Raw genomic sequence first — 16,085 nt, 5'->3', positions numbered from 1 at the left:
CACAGATTGCCCACCATTGCTCAAGAATATTACACAACGTAATGTTATTCTATTAATGAATTATGGCAGAGAAAGAAATATATAGTATTGGTTTTAGCCTTCAAACAAAAGCTACTGTTTAGTACATTGTAGAGAACTCTTGACACATCTACTTGCGTAAGAGTTTACCGTATCTATTTTCAGGGGTGCCCAAAGTTTTGGGGCCTAGGAGAACATTTTAAAAGCTAAGAAAATGTCATGGGCACTGCACAATACCCATTACATAGAAGAAAATCTGGAATGACTCAGAACTGGGCCCTCCTACAAGCAACACACCTATTCCTACCCTCCTGCTGAATTAAAGCTGGCAAAAATGATTGCAATTCCTCAAAGAATAAGCAACACTCACAATCAAACAATGAAACAAAACATCACACTCAATTTATGGTGTAACTGTGGTCATATGGGAATTTAGAAGTGAATTTCTGGAATACTATACTACAACTTCTTGTCAAACACCTGATGCAGCATGTAATAGCATAGTAGGAGCAACAAAAGGGGTACATTAGAAATGTTTTCTAAGTTCAACACATTTCAAGTCAGTGAATTTTTCATGGATACTACAAAGGCTGTATAGAAAGTAAGAATTTGAAAAACGTATTATAAAAACTTTAAAATGTATTGACATTAAAATAATGTGTAGAATAACACAGCCTCAGAATTTATTTTAATCTACTTTTGCAAACAATGCCAGAGTTTGGAAAAGTCTACCAAACGTATTATTTCTACATAGACACCAGGTCCTGCCCATGGACAGCTACAATTCTAGGAGGGATTTTCTCTGTCTCTGTGGGTGAGTGCGCGCGCACACCCACCCACCCACCCACCGTATCTATATAGCTCTATACGCATACATATTATAAGCAAACAGGACAACCAAACAAAACAGATGTAATGACTACATTCACATGTCACAGCAAACAATAGCTAATACTTAACTGTAAATGTGCAGGAAGTTCCCGATTTATACTTCTGGTAGCACAAGTGAAAGCAACAATGACATGTGGCTTAGCGTTGTAGCCAAACTAGAAGTTATGGTTTGTTTCACTCCAAGCAAGACACACATGAAGCCAAACAATGCTCTTCCCAAGATGTGCAAATAGGGCCATTCTTGAGGAAAAACAGGGTGACAGTGAACTCAGTTTTTCTAAAAGTAGATCCATTGAAATTAATCAACCTTAAGTAAATTGAATAAATTTCAGTGTATCTAAGTAAAATTTAACTGAAAAGTATCCATAGCTACTATGTGGAATCTTAATCAATGCACAGCAACAAAAAGAATTATTCCAAATTGCTCTCTGATTAGTATCATGGATATAACAATCTTAAAATGTGAAGGCATTCTTCTCTATCACGATGATGAAGTACACTAAAAAAGCTAAAAAAAACTTGCATTACTTAATTAGAATCATACAACCTAAACAATTGCAACACTGCTCATAATAAATCTTCTTTACTATGAAATAACCATTGCAAATCAGACTTCTGCCTCTATACAAGTTTCAGAATCGTAAGCAAACATTTGTGTTTTGCAATTTAAATCCAAGGGTTGTCTGCTTCCTAAAAAGTATGTACCTTTCCTGTTGGACACAGGATTGAACTACTTATGTACATTTCTTGGCTGTTCATTGCCTTTTGGCAGTGAAAATTTATAGCCGATGCTTACAAGATAAATTATTAGATTGTGTAGGAAACAACCACCACCAAATTGCTGAACACTGTTCAAAACTAGCACCAAAGGAAACATTGCAGGATTTTACCTATACAAAAGATATTGGAGCAGTTAGTAGATTACAGTGGGGGTAAAAGAAAGGGCTGAGATAAGCAAGAGCAGGAAGACTAAAAGGAGTCCTCACTCTCACAACCTAAAAACAGCTTATGATTTCATGAATAATTATATTGCCATAGATGTAAGAGTCCCATGTGCTTTAGACACACACAGGCATGACAAAGAGATGGACAGGGTTATGCAGCTAGATACTGGACAATGTAAAAGGGCTTGGATCTTTTATAAGATTCCACATAGTAGCTATGGTTACTTTTCAGTTAAATTTTACTTAGATACACCAAAATTTATTCAATTTACTTAAGTTTGATTTGGGCAACTGGTTCTCCAAAACTGCTTCTGGGAAGACTGCCAACTTCCTTCTCTCAATTGGTTGACTGCTGAACTTTGGAAGAATGATGCAGCTATGGCAGAGGGAGAGAAGCAAGGAAAAGGTTGAGTCTTTTGCTTCTCTCCTGATCTGCTAGTTCAACCAGCAGCATTGCTTAAGACCTGCCATTAATTAAGACAGGCAAGAAAAGCACATCTGTAGGGGAGGTGAGAGATCCGTGTGAGGGTCTCCTTGTTTTTCACAAGGGTAGCAAAAGGAATTGCTGAGAGGATGAAGAAGAGACCAGATCTTAACAGCCCAGCCTAATAACCATTCTCAGTTTTATTTCATGCCCAGTCCTGGTCCATACTAGCATTTCACTTCTCAGAAGGACTTTGGAATTGCGATGAGTAGTACAGAGAAAATGATGACACAGTGTGTGGCAGCTAAGAAAAGACAAATTGCATATTAAGGTGTCTGAAAAAGTGTGCATGCACATGAAAGTGCATACCAATAACAAACTTAGTTGGTCTCTAAGGTGCTAATGGAAGAATTTTATTTTATTTTATTTCCATATTAAGGATCATTACAAAAGGAATTGAAAGCAAACTGCCAATATGATGTCTATATACTACCTCATTGATCAGAAGCACTATGCCTCTGAATATCAATTGCTGGGGAACACAAACAAGAGCTATTGCAATCATCATAGGGTTATTGTTGTTTTAATGGACTTTAATCTCATGGAATTGGAGGTTACTGTGAAGCATAGATTAAAGTGGAAACAGGAGGAAGCAATTTATAGACGCCTAGCCTGTTCTACTACAACAGAATAAGATAAAGTTTCACATACATGAGAAAGCATTAATAAAGACAGCCTAAATGGATCCTAGCCAGATGTCAAAAATATTGTACAACAGGGCTGTCTCACCTTCTGCCATCCAGATGTAGCTGGACTCCAGCTTCTATTGGCACCAGCCAGCACAGCAATTAGTCAGGGGTGTTGGGAGCTGGAGCTGAGCAACACCTGCAGGGTCACAGGTCAGCCATCTCTGCTGTACAGAATGAAGCAGGTAAGCTCCCCTTATGTATAAAGGGAGTGGAATCACACCTAGCATTAAAGCCTAGCATAACCAGAATATCAGTGGTATTAGCTTAGTTCCTTAAAATCGAGCAGAGCAAATATTAGACTGGGATCCAATCAATTGAAAAGACAAGTACTGTAATGTTTTCAAGTCCCTCCACTGCAAGGTGCCTAACTGGGCAATGGTGGTTTTGCCACTCAGACTCTGAGTAGGGGCAAGGGAAACCCATAAACAAAGTTTATAAACAAAGTTTATTCACAGCAATAGTTTCAAATATGGGTCAGACCAAGATGCATTAGCGTAAAAATATGACACACTACCTTTTAGAGATCGCTTTCCCGTTAAGAAATACCAAATAGGCCACCCTTACCCTCTCTCAGTCAAAACACCCAAGCATTTTTGAGCCTTAAGTTTGTAAGCCCCATGTCCCTTCTCCGCCTTAAGAGTTCTCCTAAAGCTTTAAAGTTTAAAGGAACAGGCAGGCTTCCAAGAGGCGAGAACTCGTCGGCCAGCACTCTCCCTCCACGGCGAGCAAGCTCTCCCTGTTGACTTTCTGCCCGTCCTGCATAGAAGTCAGAGGAATTCTTCTAGAAAAACTGGCGCCAACCCTCGTGCGCCAACGAGAAACCTTCGCGGCATAGGTGACCCCCGGGGAGAATCTGCCCGGCTCGGAGCAGGATGAAATGACTTAACCTCGGGGCGAGAGAGGGAGAGCGAGCACCGCAGCCGCCGCTTCTGGGCGACCTCCTCGGACCACGTACGGGCGAGGAGGCAGCGCTTCCTTGCCCCCACCCGCCCCGGAGTCCCAGGCGGGCGACTCCGGAGCAGCTCCTACCTTGACAGCCACCGCCGGGGCCGAGTCCACGACGGGCAGCAGCGCTTGCTGGGCCGGGGCAGACGAGGCGAGGTGCAGCACCGCATCCTCGTCGGCGACGGGAGCCGCCGAGTGGACGGGCCTGCCCTCCGCTTCCGAGTCGGAATCGGAGTCCGAGACGCCGTACGAAGCGAGCGCTGCTATGGCGGCCGACATCTTAGCAGAACGGAAGTGGACCATCGGCAGGAGGGAGGAGCCACGAGGAGCACCCGGCGGGTCCTGGCAGCTGTACAAAACAGCTCCCTTTCCCTGTCGGGAATAACGCGCTGGCTCCGCGACTTTGCCCAGTTTTAAATCGCAAAATTGTTTTTAGAAAATTGCTCCAATTTTAAAAGCATCCGTCAAGAAGTCTTCGCCGTAGGTATCATTCATTCCAAGATTGGTTTTAAGATTACATGGCGTAGGACTTCCACCAAGTATACAAATCCCAGCATGCAACCGACATGCCGACCCAGAGCCAAACATGAAAGCTTTTTCGTCGCTGAACTGGGCTGTATAAAGCGGCTCCCTGATGCACATTTATTTGGGAGAACGCTTCAGTAGAACTTCCGAGTAAATAAGCAGAGATGCGGCAGCTGCAAGTATGTGAGAAGGAATGTTATGGCCTGCCATAAAATGGCTGAAGAGACGCAGTGCCCCATCGTTCCCCCTTCCACAAATATTCTGTGACACTTAACACTTCAGTGCTGTATTTCCCACCACCAGTAAACAAAGCTTGTTTTCTCAAGTAGCCCCAGAAGAAGTACGAAGTAATATGATTTAACATTCACGAAGCCCTAGGTTGCAACTCCACCACCTACCCAGAAGTAAGCCCCACTGAATTGGACTTATTTCTGAGTAGAAATCCTATTGAAATCAGTGGGACTTGCTCCCTAGAAATGGCGCATAGGATTGCGCTGACAAGAGCCATGCAAGTTGTTTACATGTCCATTACGAGGACAAACTACGTATCGAGCAATGCATTGGCTCATTCTTGCGGCACTCAGGAGGAACCACTGCATACCAACAACCATGCGGTGTCATTTGTTTTAGTATCCTGTAGCCTGCAAAGCACTTGATTTCACATTGCATTAACAAGTAGGGCGTTTTAAAGCAAACAACAAGCTCTATATGCATGTTTACTTTTAAGTAAGCCCCACTGAAATGCAGCGCAATCATAACCACAGCTACTCAGAAGACCAATTCTTACTTCCCCGGTAAGTTGGGCTCTTGGCCCTGGGTTAGTCCCAGGTTAAGGGTTAGGGTTAGTCCCAGGTTAAGGCGGCAATCCTCTACTCACCTGCAGGTAGATTCCACGGAACTCAATGAGGCTTATTTCTGAATCGTGCATTTTAGGTGTATTATAGCCTAATCCCACGCATGCTTATTCAGAAGCAGGTCCCATTAATTTCCATAATTTACTTTTTACGTAAGTGTGCTTAGTTCACTTGCAGCCTTACTAGATAGTTAAGCCCCACTGAATTTAGTAAGACTGTCTTTCGATAAACATCCGCAAACTGCAATCCAATCCTATTTATGTTTACTCAGAAATCCGTCAGGTGTGCTGGATAAGATTGGCTCCTGAGAGTAATAGGACTGCAACCTCACTTCCTTTGGGCATCCTAGACTAGAGACGTCCCATAAGCTTTAAGAAAACTTCAGTGATAAATGTTCCAGAGCCTGCGCTATCAAGTACTGGCTCTTCAGCACTTTTCGCTTCCAGTCAAACACGTCTCAAAAGGAAAATGGAGGCGGGCACAAAATATATAGGATGACCCTGGGCCATGAAAAATATTTCTCTCGAATAAGCAGGGCTAAATGCTGGAAAGAATTCGTATATAAGTGCGTCGGAACATCCTCCAGCTCCGCCTCCCTTCATTCTGATTGGCTGCGACAAGCCGGCTTGAGTAAACGCCGCAATAATTCTGGTGCCTCCTCCATCATCCTCCCCCCGTCAATAGAACAAAAGTAGCCTGTACCACCCGACATCGTGCTGGGGGGTGGCGAGGCAGGGGAGCCGGATGATGGTGGTGTCTCCCGACTCCCTTTCCAATGTGTGTCAAGGGATCTGTCGAGGACGCCAGTCAGGTGGTTGCGTAAACAACACCTTCACCTCCCCCCACCCCTTTACCATCCTCCACCCCCGTTCCAGGAGAGAGTGCTGGAGCCGGCGGAGAAGCCCCGCCTTCGACACACACACACACATACACACACGCGCGCGCCGCTGCGTGTCTATTGTGAAGCTTTGTGCGGGGGAAGCTCCGCGTTTTCTCTCCTTCGCAGTTTCTCTCTACCGGCCCCTTCTCTCCACCCCCCCCCCCCGCCCTCACGCTCTCTCACGGATCATCTCAGCCTCCTTCTCTCTCCCCCCCCCCAATTCTCACGAGCGCCTGTCCGCGAGGGGGGCGGCTATTGAGAGTTCGAACTTCAAACCCAAACGGACCCGGTTGGCACGAGCCCAACAGACACAGAAAGGGGAGGGGCTGAGCGGCGGCGGTGGCGGCTGTGTGAAGATGTGAAGAGAAGGACGGTGCTGCTGGCTATTGCTGTGAGAACGGGCAGAGAGAGACGGTGAGTGCCCTGCTGCGGCCCCGCATTCACTGCAGTGCTCCCCCCTCCCCATTTCCCCCCTCCTCATTCCCGCCGTCGCCGCTTCTCTCTCCGACCCCCACCTTCCCCGGTTTTCCAGAGTGGAGGGAGAGACTTCACCTCACCGATTCCAACCCGGAGAAGGGAGGGAGCCTCCCACCTTGTCCTGCTTGCCGCCGCCTCTGCGCGGCTTACGGAGGGGAGACGCAGGCGAGTGGGTCAGGCTCTTGCAGCCTCTTCTCCCTTCCCCCTCTCTTCCTCAGGTTGGGGTATGCAGGAGCTTCCGGTCGCCTTGCTCTCCTCGCCCCCCCCCCACGATGAGAGATTGGAGTTGTGGTCTCTGAAAGAAAGGGGGGGGGGACGAGGCGAGTCTGCTTCGGGAATCCTCCTCAAAAGGGACTGATCGTGAGGTTGGTTACTCACCGTCCCTCTATTTGAGCTGTTTCCACTCCTGTGTACGTATCTATTATTCTGAAATAAAAGAACAGCCTTTAAAAAAATCCGCCGCCCCCCATTTCCTAACTCATCCCACCCCATCTGTCCAATTTCCAACTTCTGTCTCGTAAGATGCAAACTTGTTACTTCCTTTTTCCTGACCCATCAACCCACATTTTGACTAAGGAGTGGTTAGAAGTATGAGGGCCCCTTCTCGCCCCCCCCCCCTTACCTTCGAGAGTGAAGTAGGAATCTTAATCTGCATTAGTGGTTCTGAATACCAAACCAGCAGATGGTATTTATTCTCGGCTAATTAACAGAGAGCAAAAGCCTGTGATCTAGTGTAATAAGGTTTCAGTGAAAAATAGAGGAGGGGACTGGGAAATACCCTTATAATTTATTTATTTTATTATTGTATTTCTATCCAAATTTGGGGGCTATTTTACTATGGCTTTAGCCCCAACATAGCTGCAGTTCAGCACATTGCTTATTTTACTCATTATCATCTTACATTTATATCATGCTTTTCTTCCATCCTGTATTCAGGGCAGTGTACATGTGATTTCCAAGTGATCCATCCTGGCAGTGACCAGATATTAGACCTGTTCAGTTTAGGAACATAGGAAACTGCCTTATATTGAGTCAAACCATTGATCCATCTAGATCAGTAGCAATCCTCTCCAATGACTCACTGCCGCTCTCCAGGATTTCAGGCAGGGTTCTACCAGTCCTACCTGGAGATGGTGGGGATTGAACCTGGGAAATCCTGCATACAAAGCTACTGAGCTATGGCCTTTGCCTTAGCTTCAGCAAGGTGGCAGCCTCATGTTCTTTAGATCATATAATATGAATATTGTTCTTCATATTTGCCAGACTGCTGCTATAAAGTGCAGTAAAATATTAGGGAAGTTTTTAATGTGTGACGTTTTACTGTGGTTTTATAATTTGCTGGAAGCCTCCCAGAATGGCTGGGGTAACCCAATCAGATGGGTGGCATATATGATAATAATAATAATAATAATAATAATAATAATAATAATAATGATTAATTACTACTGTATACAGCCAGTATAACTGAAGTGGTCAAGAAAGTAATATAGGATGGGATGAGAGTAATATAGGATGGGATGAAGGACCTCTCTTTCTCTCTAGATGTGTTATAATAGGTGGTGCTATGAGAGATCATAACTACCGTATTTTTAGCTCTATAAGACGCACCAGACCACAAGACGCACCTAGTTTTTGGAGGAGGAAAACAGGAAAAAAAAGATTCTGAATCTCAGAAGCCAGAACAGCAAGAGGGATCACTGTGCAGTGAAAGCAGCAATCCCTCTTGCTGTTCTGGCTTCTGGGATAGCTGCGTGGCTTCTGGGATAGCTGCGCAGCCTGCATTCGCTCCATAAGACGCATACACATTTCCCCTTACTTTTTAGGAGGGAAAAAGTGAGTCTTATAGAGCAAAAAATACGGTACTTCATAAATTTTTGCCTATATGTCTTAAATCTAGCTAGAGACCTTAACTGCCTGGTAGTAGTCAAAGCATACACATGCTTCCCAAATGTATAAAATCTACTGCAAGCAATGCAAAAATGGTAGTAATCTAAAATAGTCTAAATGCCTAATTTTAAATGAAACTAAGCTTATAGTGATAGATCTGAATCAGTTCTTTCAACTGCCTTCAACTCTTTTAGCTGTTAATTTCTGACATTTTACATAATTTTGTACTAGTTTGAAATTAAAAATAGTGCAAATATGAGGTATTGAATTTGATATTTTATTTTGAGTGCTTTTAAATAATTCATGTATATAAGAACTTTTGAAAGCCAGTGCTGGACAATAAGGTGATAGAGGTTTTTTAATCTATAAAGCATAAAATATTTATATGAAAATAGGCTTCCTAGTAATATTTTGTTACATTTCTAGGCTTTTTCTAATCTTTTGCAGAGTCTGAGAATTGCAGAGACTAAGTGTCTGTGATGCTCTTATTTTAAAGAATTTGAAATGTGATCTACCAATATTGGATCCTGCATAATGTACTTCAGTTGCACTGAATTGCTTCTTCCTGTAAATTAGGTTTTAAAATTTAAAACTTTGTCTGGAAATAGATGTCTCAAACTGTGTATTAAAAAAAAGAGAAAACGTTTCTCAAGGGCCTATTTGCAAAAAAATTCACTGATACTACCTTTGGATCATTATACTGCAGATGTTCCATCATATGTGAAGCAAATGTAAAAATAAAGCTAAATCTAGACATTCTATAATAGATGATAAAAACCTGATTGTAGGTATGGTCAACTTAATAATAACAGCAGCAAATATATATCTATATTAGCACCCTACTGGCTTTAGGTAATAATGTAACAGATTTATTATGAACATAACAATGCACAAAAAGAGGTCTCTTGTTTACGAATACCAGTGTTCAGAAATATCATGCTCGGAATGTATCTTTGAGAACATTGGTCAGATACCCCATTCAGAAAACTATTTTGTTGAAGTCTCTATTGCTTTTATCCAGCAGCACTGGGCATGAGATATATAATTAAGTTGAAATGTGTGAATACAGTAGTGCACTGTTCTGCAGTAGCATGCATTTGCTGTAAAGGCTTTCAAATATCTCTTTCTAGTTTTACCATCAGTGAGGTGCAGTATGTGTGTGTGTTTTCAGAGTGAGTCTATGAACAGCATAACCAGCATTTGTATAAAACCGAGGGAAATAGATATATGTGAAGATAGCCTTGTCTGATTTAGAATGAGTCAATACAAGAGGAATATTTAGAACAGTTCAGTTATAAAAGGTGCTCTTGTTACCATTCTTGTCTCAGGAAGAGTTATTTGCTTTAGACAAGCAAATGTGTGGATTTTTAAAATGCTAGTTGTCATCTAGTATATTATTTTACAAGCTTGAAACTTCCAAAGGTTATGTCCAGTGGCGGCTGATAATACAGGATGTGGCATATAAACTGATTGAAGGTGACTGGTAAAAGGAGGATCAGAAGCATTGTAAGTGGTTAATACTGTAAATCATTTGAAAGCACAGTGTTTCTGCTAACCATATGAAGATAAATTATCCTACATAAGTGAATCCAGTTTTCTTTTTAAGCTGCACTGGGAGGGCTTTGCAGCATATATGTAGTTTAAATAAACAAATTGAATTTGAATACCGACTGGCATGTGTTGGTGTTCATTCCTAAGGGTTCTTCTTTAATTATCTTTTAGATGCCTAATGTAGTTGCCAGTTCTTGACTTGGTCACAGAAGATAATACCCAACTAAATCACTCTTGTAGGGCCCCCATTGAAATCACTGGATTTCAAGGAATCCATTCTGGAATATGTACACAAATATTACACACCCACACCAATTATATTTGGCAATAGTTTTTTTCCTCCCCATTCAGTGGGATGAAGAACTTTTAAGCACACAATATGCATGGAAAGAAATAGACATCTCATTGCAATTTGTTTTATACAGTGGAGTGCAATGCACTGGGATAAAATTTTGGAAGAAAAGTGGGGCAGGATGATGAAAACCTGATAGAATGGTTTGAGGAAGGCTGATCTCTGTGTTTTGTTTGTGACAAGCTGTAGGTAATAAAAGTGCAGTGCCTGTTAATTTATTCTTCTAAATCACATTTATGCATTGTGTACAGTCTTTTCTATACATTTCCCCCCATTTTGTACATCTTCGGTATAGATTCCATTCCCCCCGTATATTAAATCTGACCAGCCTGTTGGTTTGACATTATCTACTGTCACGTCAAACTCCAACATGAGAATCTTCAGATGAGAAAGACCTTTCTAGGCTTCTTGCTTGCTATAAAGTTTTAAAAATGGAAAACATACTAGATTACTGTAAAACATTACCACTAGCTTTAGTTGTTTTATATAATGACTACCTGCTAAAGAATAGCATTATGTTATACCAGGGGTGGAACCTCCAGCCATGGGTCAGACATGGCTCCCCAGCCCTTCCTATTTGGCCTGTCAGACCAGTTTGGAAGAGCCATGCCCACCGCCCATCACCTTTCTCCTGGAGGGAGAAGCAGTTTTCATTGAATGGGAAACCACCGCTGTTTGAAAGCCCTTTTGCAGACAGCGCTGCACTGCTCCTTGAATCCCTGGTTTTCTGAGGTTTGTAGAGCAGTGCAGGGCTGTTTGCAAAAGGGCTTTCAAGCAGCCCTAGTCCTGGCAATGGGGGCTTCAAGGCACAGCATCACTTGACATCATAGTGATGTCAGGTGATTCACTTCGCAGTTGAGTGTGGCACATTTAATTAACATATCTAATTAATATCCCACGACCAAACCAAAGTCTTAATACATATGGTAAAATAATCAGCTGAAATTTTAGGGCTTAGGTATGATCTGAGATTTATGTGTATATAATTTTTTAAAATAATTATGCATTCCATTTTGTACCAGCACTTTAACCAGAATTCCTCTGGAATAATTTTGTTTCATTGTTGGAGTTCTTCATTCTGCCCATTGTTGTGTTAGATTCTGGGGTAAATCACTATTTACTGCTTTAGGGTACAGAAGTTAAAAAGTAGGAGAAAGCCAGTAGCTTTTTTGATTGGGTGGGGGTGTTGTACATTTTTATTTGTAGTTTACCGTCCCAGAGCCTTCTCACAGCAGCATACCAGACTTGTGTCAAGTCAGGTTCTCAGAAGTCGCTTTATACTGTCTTGGCCAAATCCCTGAACATATTGAGTATTTTAATATTTATTCTGGCTATGTTCTTGTCTTTGTACAAGAGGAATACATTGTCTGGATTGTGTACAGGTAGTATAAATCAAATAACCTCCTTAAACATGCTAGTTTAATCAGCAGTTTTCCAGCACATATTTTACATTTGCACAATGATTTCTTGCTGTCACATGCAATTCCAAACAGCAATAATGTCTAATGAAATTATATTTCATAATAACTGCATACAAAAGAACAGTTTTAATGGGAGGGGCATATATATTTTGAAAACAAATTATTTTTGCTGGATAGACATCAACTTTGGTTATTCTGATTCCAAGCAAATTTATGCATTTTGAAAGAACTCACCACCACATAAGTCCGCTTGAGAGAATACAATCTTTAACACTCCAGTTTCAATGAGATGAATGTCACTGTTGTAAAATTGGCATATGCATAGTAGCACCCCATATTTTTGACTGAGTTGGAGCAATACTCTCAACTCCTGTCTGCATGTGTCTACTGTATCTGAGATACTCCGATTATAAAATCATAGAGTTGGAAGAGACCCTGAGAATCATCTAGTCCAATCCCCTGAAATGCAGGAATATGCAGTTGTCCTACATAGGGATTGAACCTGCAACATTGGTGTTGTCAGGACCACACTCTAACCAACTGAACTATCTACTTGGTCAATGGCATCATACCTTTATTTATTTACTCCCTAAATTTCTATTTTACCTTTTCTGCCAAAGGAAGTAACTGACTCCAAGGAAGGAGGTCCTTTTGTAATACTTCCAGGCCCTTCACTCCACTATCAACCAGTATATAACCATTAAATTTTCTGATCACTATAATATAGCTATGTAATAGATATAGCTTCTGGAATACGGTGGAATTTCTTAGTGACTTCTGTCATTGCCTGAAGGTTTACAGCCAAGTTAAGACATAACTGCATTTTCAATAATACTTGTATAGGTACAAATATCTACAGGATCTACATAAAGGATTTCAAAAACTACAGTAACTTGGTTTACAAACTTAATCCATTCCGGAAGTCCGTTCTTAAACTGAAACCATTCTTAAACCGAGGCGCGCTTTCCCTAATGAGGCCTCCTGCCGCTGGTGCCCTTCCACCATTTGGATTCCATTCTTAGATTGAGGTAAAGTTTGCAAACACTACTTCTGGTTTTGCAGAGTTCATAAACCAAATCGTTTGTAAACAAGGCTGTTCTTAAACCGAGGTACCACTGTACTTAAGCAAATTTAGAAATAGATACTTATTTGGCTGTGTCAGTCTAAAGAGTCAACTGAATCTAGAAAGGGTGGAATTCAAAATAGTAGTAAGGAGATTCCTCCATCAGGCAAGCATAAATTCTTGCACTAATGGCACTATCTCCATTCTCCTCCAGTGAGCTGTTCTAGCACTTCTCTCAATCTCTCTGGAGCCAACTGGGAATGAGGGGAAGCCCCATTGTGCTAACAGGATTCATTGCATTGGTGGCTTCTGCTATCACAACTATTGAGTATCAATAGTTGTCACCTACAGCTCCCAGCTGTATCCTATCTCTAGCGCATCGTTAAGGATCAGCAGCCTGTCTTGGAATGTGAGCTTTTCTTTTCAAATATTGGGTAGAAAGCTTCCTTTGCTCGTCATCACCATCTGAAGCAGCTACTTACCAATAAACACAAATTCAGGAGCTAGCCCTTTCAACTGATTCAATATTAGCCTTGTCCTCATATTTGCTCAAGTGATGCTATCATGGGGCAACAGAATTGGCAGTACCACCAGGGACTCATTAATTTTCCTATTTTCTGTGTGATACATGTTATCATGTGCCAGCAGTGCCTTTCTGCCTTGACATGAATTGGACATTAAACATGTCAACACTCAGAAACCAGTGGATGAACATGTCTGCTAGGTATTCTCTAACCAACTTCAAAGGTGTCTTACACAAAAATTTCAGTATGAAGCAGCTGAGTTGGAAATCATACAAAGATTTTACAGTTATCAAATTTGAATTCAATAGAGACTGAGTAGGTAGTGTACTACAGAAAATAAGAAATCCCTCCTCTGATGTTGAGATGTACTTACTCACTTTTCAATTGTGAGTAAGTTACACACACTTTGAGTCTTTTTCTTGCTTTACTGGATCTCACTTTCATTTGTGCTCTATAATCTGATATTCCTATCCCAACCCTCTTGTCACATTATCAGTTTTGCTGCCTATCATTTTTATCCCATGCATGAGACTTAGGTTTACTTGGCGCATTAAAGACACCACAGCATACATCACCTCTTTTTTAAAAGCCCGATGTAATCATAAAATAAGATCACAGCATAAGAGTAACATAAATCCCATATGTCAAACAGGATGAATTAAATCCAATCCAAATAACCAAAGATTAAGTGGACTTGAGACGTCCTATTTTGAGATGATTAAAACAGATGGAGTGAGGGATCTCTTAAGCAAGGGGCAGGTGTCAATAAGATTCTTCATTACTTACATGTGGCTTCACATGTCATCAATTTTGTATATAGATAGCATTTGAATTGTATTCTGCCCAAATATAATTAATAATTTTAAGGATTAGGACTTTTTGCTTTGGAAGATACAAATCCTTGAAATACACTCAAAATGTATTCCCCCCCCAAAGCCGGTGGGGTTATTTTGGATCCCTGCAGCTATTTGAAGTACGGTAATCATAAATTTTGTGCAGCAGACCTGACCCACTTAATACTCTGTGTGCTCCTCAACAACTATGGAGACTGTTGTCCCATGATGTTTTTGTCTCCTTTCCTCTTTCATATTTAATCCTCCAACATTGTAGATGGTAGCATTGAGATTATAACTTTGTTGTAAAAAAAAAGAAGTAGTTTATATATCTAGCAGGTGGAAAATATAAAAAAAATCACTGAAAGTCATGATCATCCATCTCTTAATCTGAAAAATGCCAAAAAAGCCAGTATATTCTAATGTGTGAAATGCAGTTGTAGTCTCAATCCAGTTCCCAGTGGACAGGTGTTAACATAATAATTTACACCAATTACATCCTTGTTGACAATCATTTGTAGAAAGGTCAAAGATTAAATAGTTTTAAATTAACCTTTCACTTCTAGATGTGACGTTTCCTGGCCAGAGATGAGACACAAGTGATTGCAGTGTATGCTTTCCTATAATGAAGCAGTACCTGTTTATGCACAGAAGACTATTTTGAGAGTGTAAAATCAAACACCCCCTGGAGTGTTATTGGTAGAAGACAACTGAAAAGCAAAAGGTAAGTTAAGATAGATGGTACAAACATAATTTCTGATCTTAGACACATTGGCTGTGATCTGGTAAACTGAATTTGAATGCAAGGTTGAGCATACCTCTCTTCCAGTACAGTATCAAGAGAATATAGTATACTTTCCTGTAATGCAATGGTAATTCTTATAATTTGAATCAGAATTCCAGTTTCTTTGTCTGAAAAATTGCTTAATTAAATGGTAAATCTATAATTTATCTTGCACATCCCATTTCCTCTCTACCAGTGAAATATTGATTATAATTACTAATTTTAATGTCAAACAATGCAAAATTAATGGGCTTGAGGCAGCTGTCATTTATCTCTGGAAGAGGTAATGTGCAAGCTGCCATTTCCTAATCATGATATTCTTGAAAGTTCCCAACTTCTTCTGCTTGCTGCCTTCCATCTCAACATCAGTTGCTTTGTGTTCAGTTTTTTTAAACACCGGGAGTAACTTGCGTGCAGTCTTTTAAAGTGAAGGTCTTAGCAAGGTGTGCCTTATTGATACTGTGATTTATTTATTAAGGGTACTGAAGTTGGCAAATGGAAACTTGAGAGACAAGACCTTGAGTACTAAAAAAGGAGTTCTAGCAATAGATCAATATGAGTTAAACTGTTTTCCCATGGTTTCCATTTTTTTTAATTTTAGAGATGCTCTCCCATAGACTAAGGTAAGAACCAAAGCCCTTTCATGTTGTATGAAGGAGAAATGATGATGGATTGAGAACACTCTTCTAAGAATTGGAGTCTTACTTTCTGTGGATTCTTGTATTTTTTCAGATGATTAATACCCCCATTGAAATCTATATTTCTTTGAATAGTGTTCCTCTGAAAGCAGGTCTTCTGCAACTGTATTTTCAGCCATCAGAGCAGCAGGGGGAATAATGCATTCAAATATGAAATACATCAAACCATATTTGATTTGTTGCTTAGCAGCCAAAGCAAATTATGGAAATTGAAATCTGAAACAGATTGAACATCATGATAGCAAAAGAGTTTCACTTCTGTTTG

At 40.9% G+C, this 16,085-nt stretch overlaps 2 protein-coding genes across 10 annotated transcripts in view; one reads left to right on the top strand and one right to left on the bottom strand.

Annotated features, from left to right (window-relative positions):
- Positions 1 to 16,085, bottom strand: part of CDC40 (cell division cycle 40) — a 93,110-nt gene that overhangs the window by 32,060 nt on the left and 44,965 nt on the right. Inside the window, exons 1-2 of one of the 6 annotated variants that reach the window (XM_083731301.1) lie at positions 4,056 to 4,272; positions 3,067 to 3,190 (exon numbers count right to left, since the gene is read on the bottom strand). The exons of 1 other annotated variant lie outside the window; for it this stretch is intronic. Coding sequence is in view for 2 of the 5 variants with exons in the window: in XM_083731297.1 (XP_083587423.1) it covers positions 4,056 to 4,250 (195 nt within the window). In the remaining 3 variants the exon portion in view is untranslated. Of the gene's footprint in view, positions 1 to 3,066; positions 3,191 to 4,055; positions 4,273 to 5,373; positions 5,954 to 6,787; positions 6,933 to 16,085 lie in introns of those variants that run through there. 4 more of the 6 variants (XM_083731300.1, XM_083731302.1, XM_083731299.1 and 1 more) reach the window with 4 other exon arrangements.
- The window catches only part of WASF1 (WASP family member 1), a 49,158-nt gene continuing 39,345 nt past the window's right edge, over positions 6,273 to 16,085 (top strand). Inside the window, exons 1-2 of one of the 4 annotated variants that reach the window (XM_083731307.1) lie at positions 6,273 to 6,644; positions 14,905 to 15,062. The gene's annotated coding sequence lies outside the window, so the exon portion shown is untranslated. Of the gene's footprint in view, positions 6,645 to 14,891; positions 15,063 to 16,085 lie in introns of those variants that run through there. The other 3 variants (XM_083731310.1, XM_083731309.1, XM_083731308.1) reach the window with 3 other exon arrangements.

This window comes from Podarcis gaigeae, assembly GCF_964106915.1.
Source record: "Podarcis gaigeae genome assembly, chromosome: 3".
Taxonomy (NCBI): Eukaryota; Metazoa; Chordata; class Lepidosauria; order Squamata; family Lacertidae; genus Podarcis; species Podarcis gaigeae.
The sequence above is the reverse complement of the archived record's forward strand: the minus strand, read 5'-3'. Positions and strand labels throughout refer to the sequence as shown.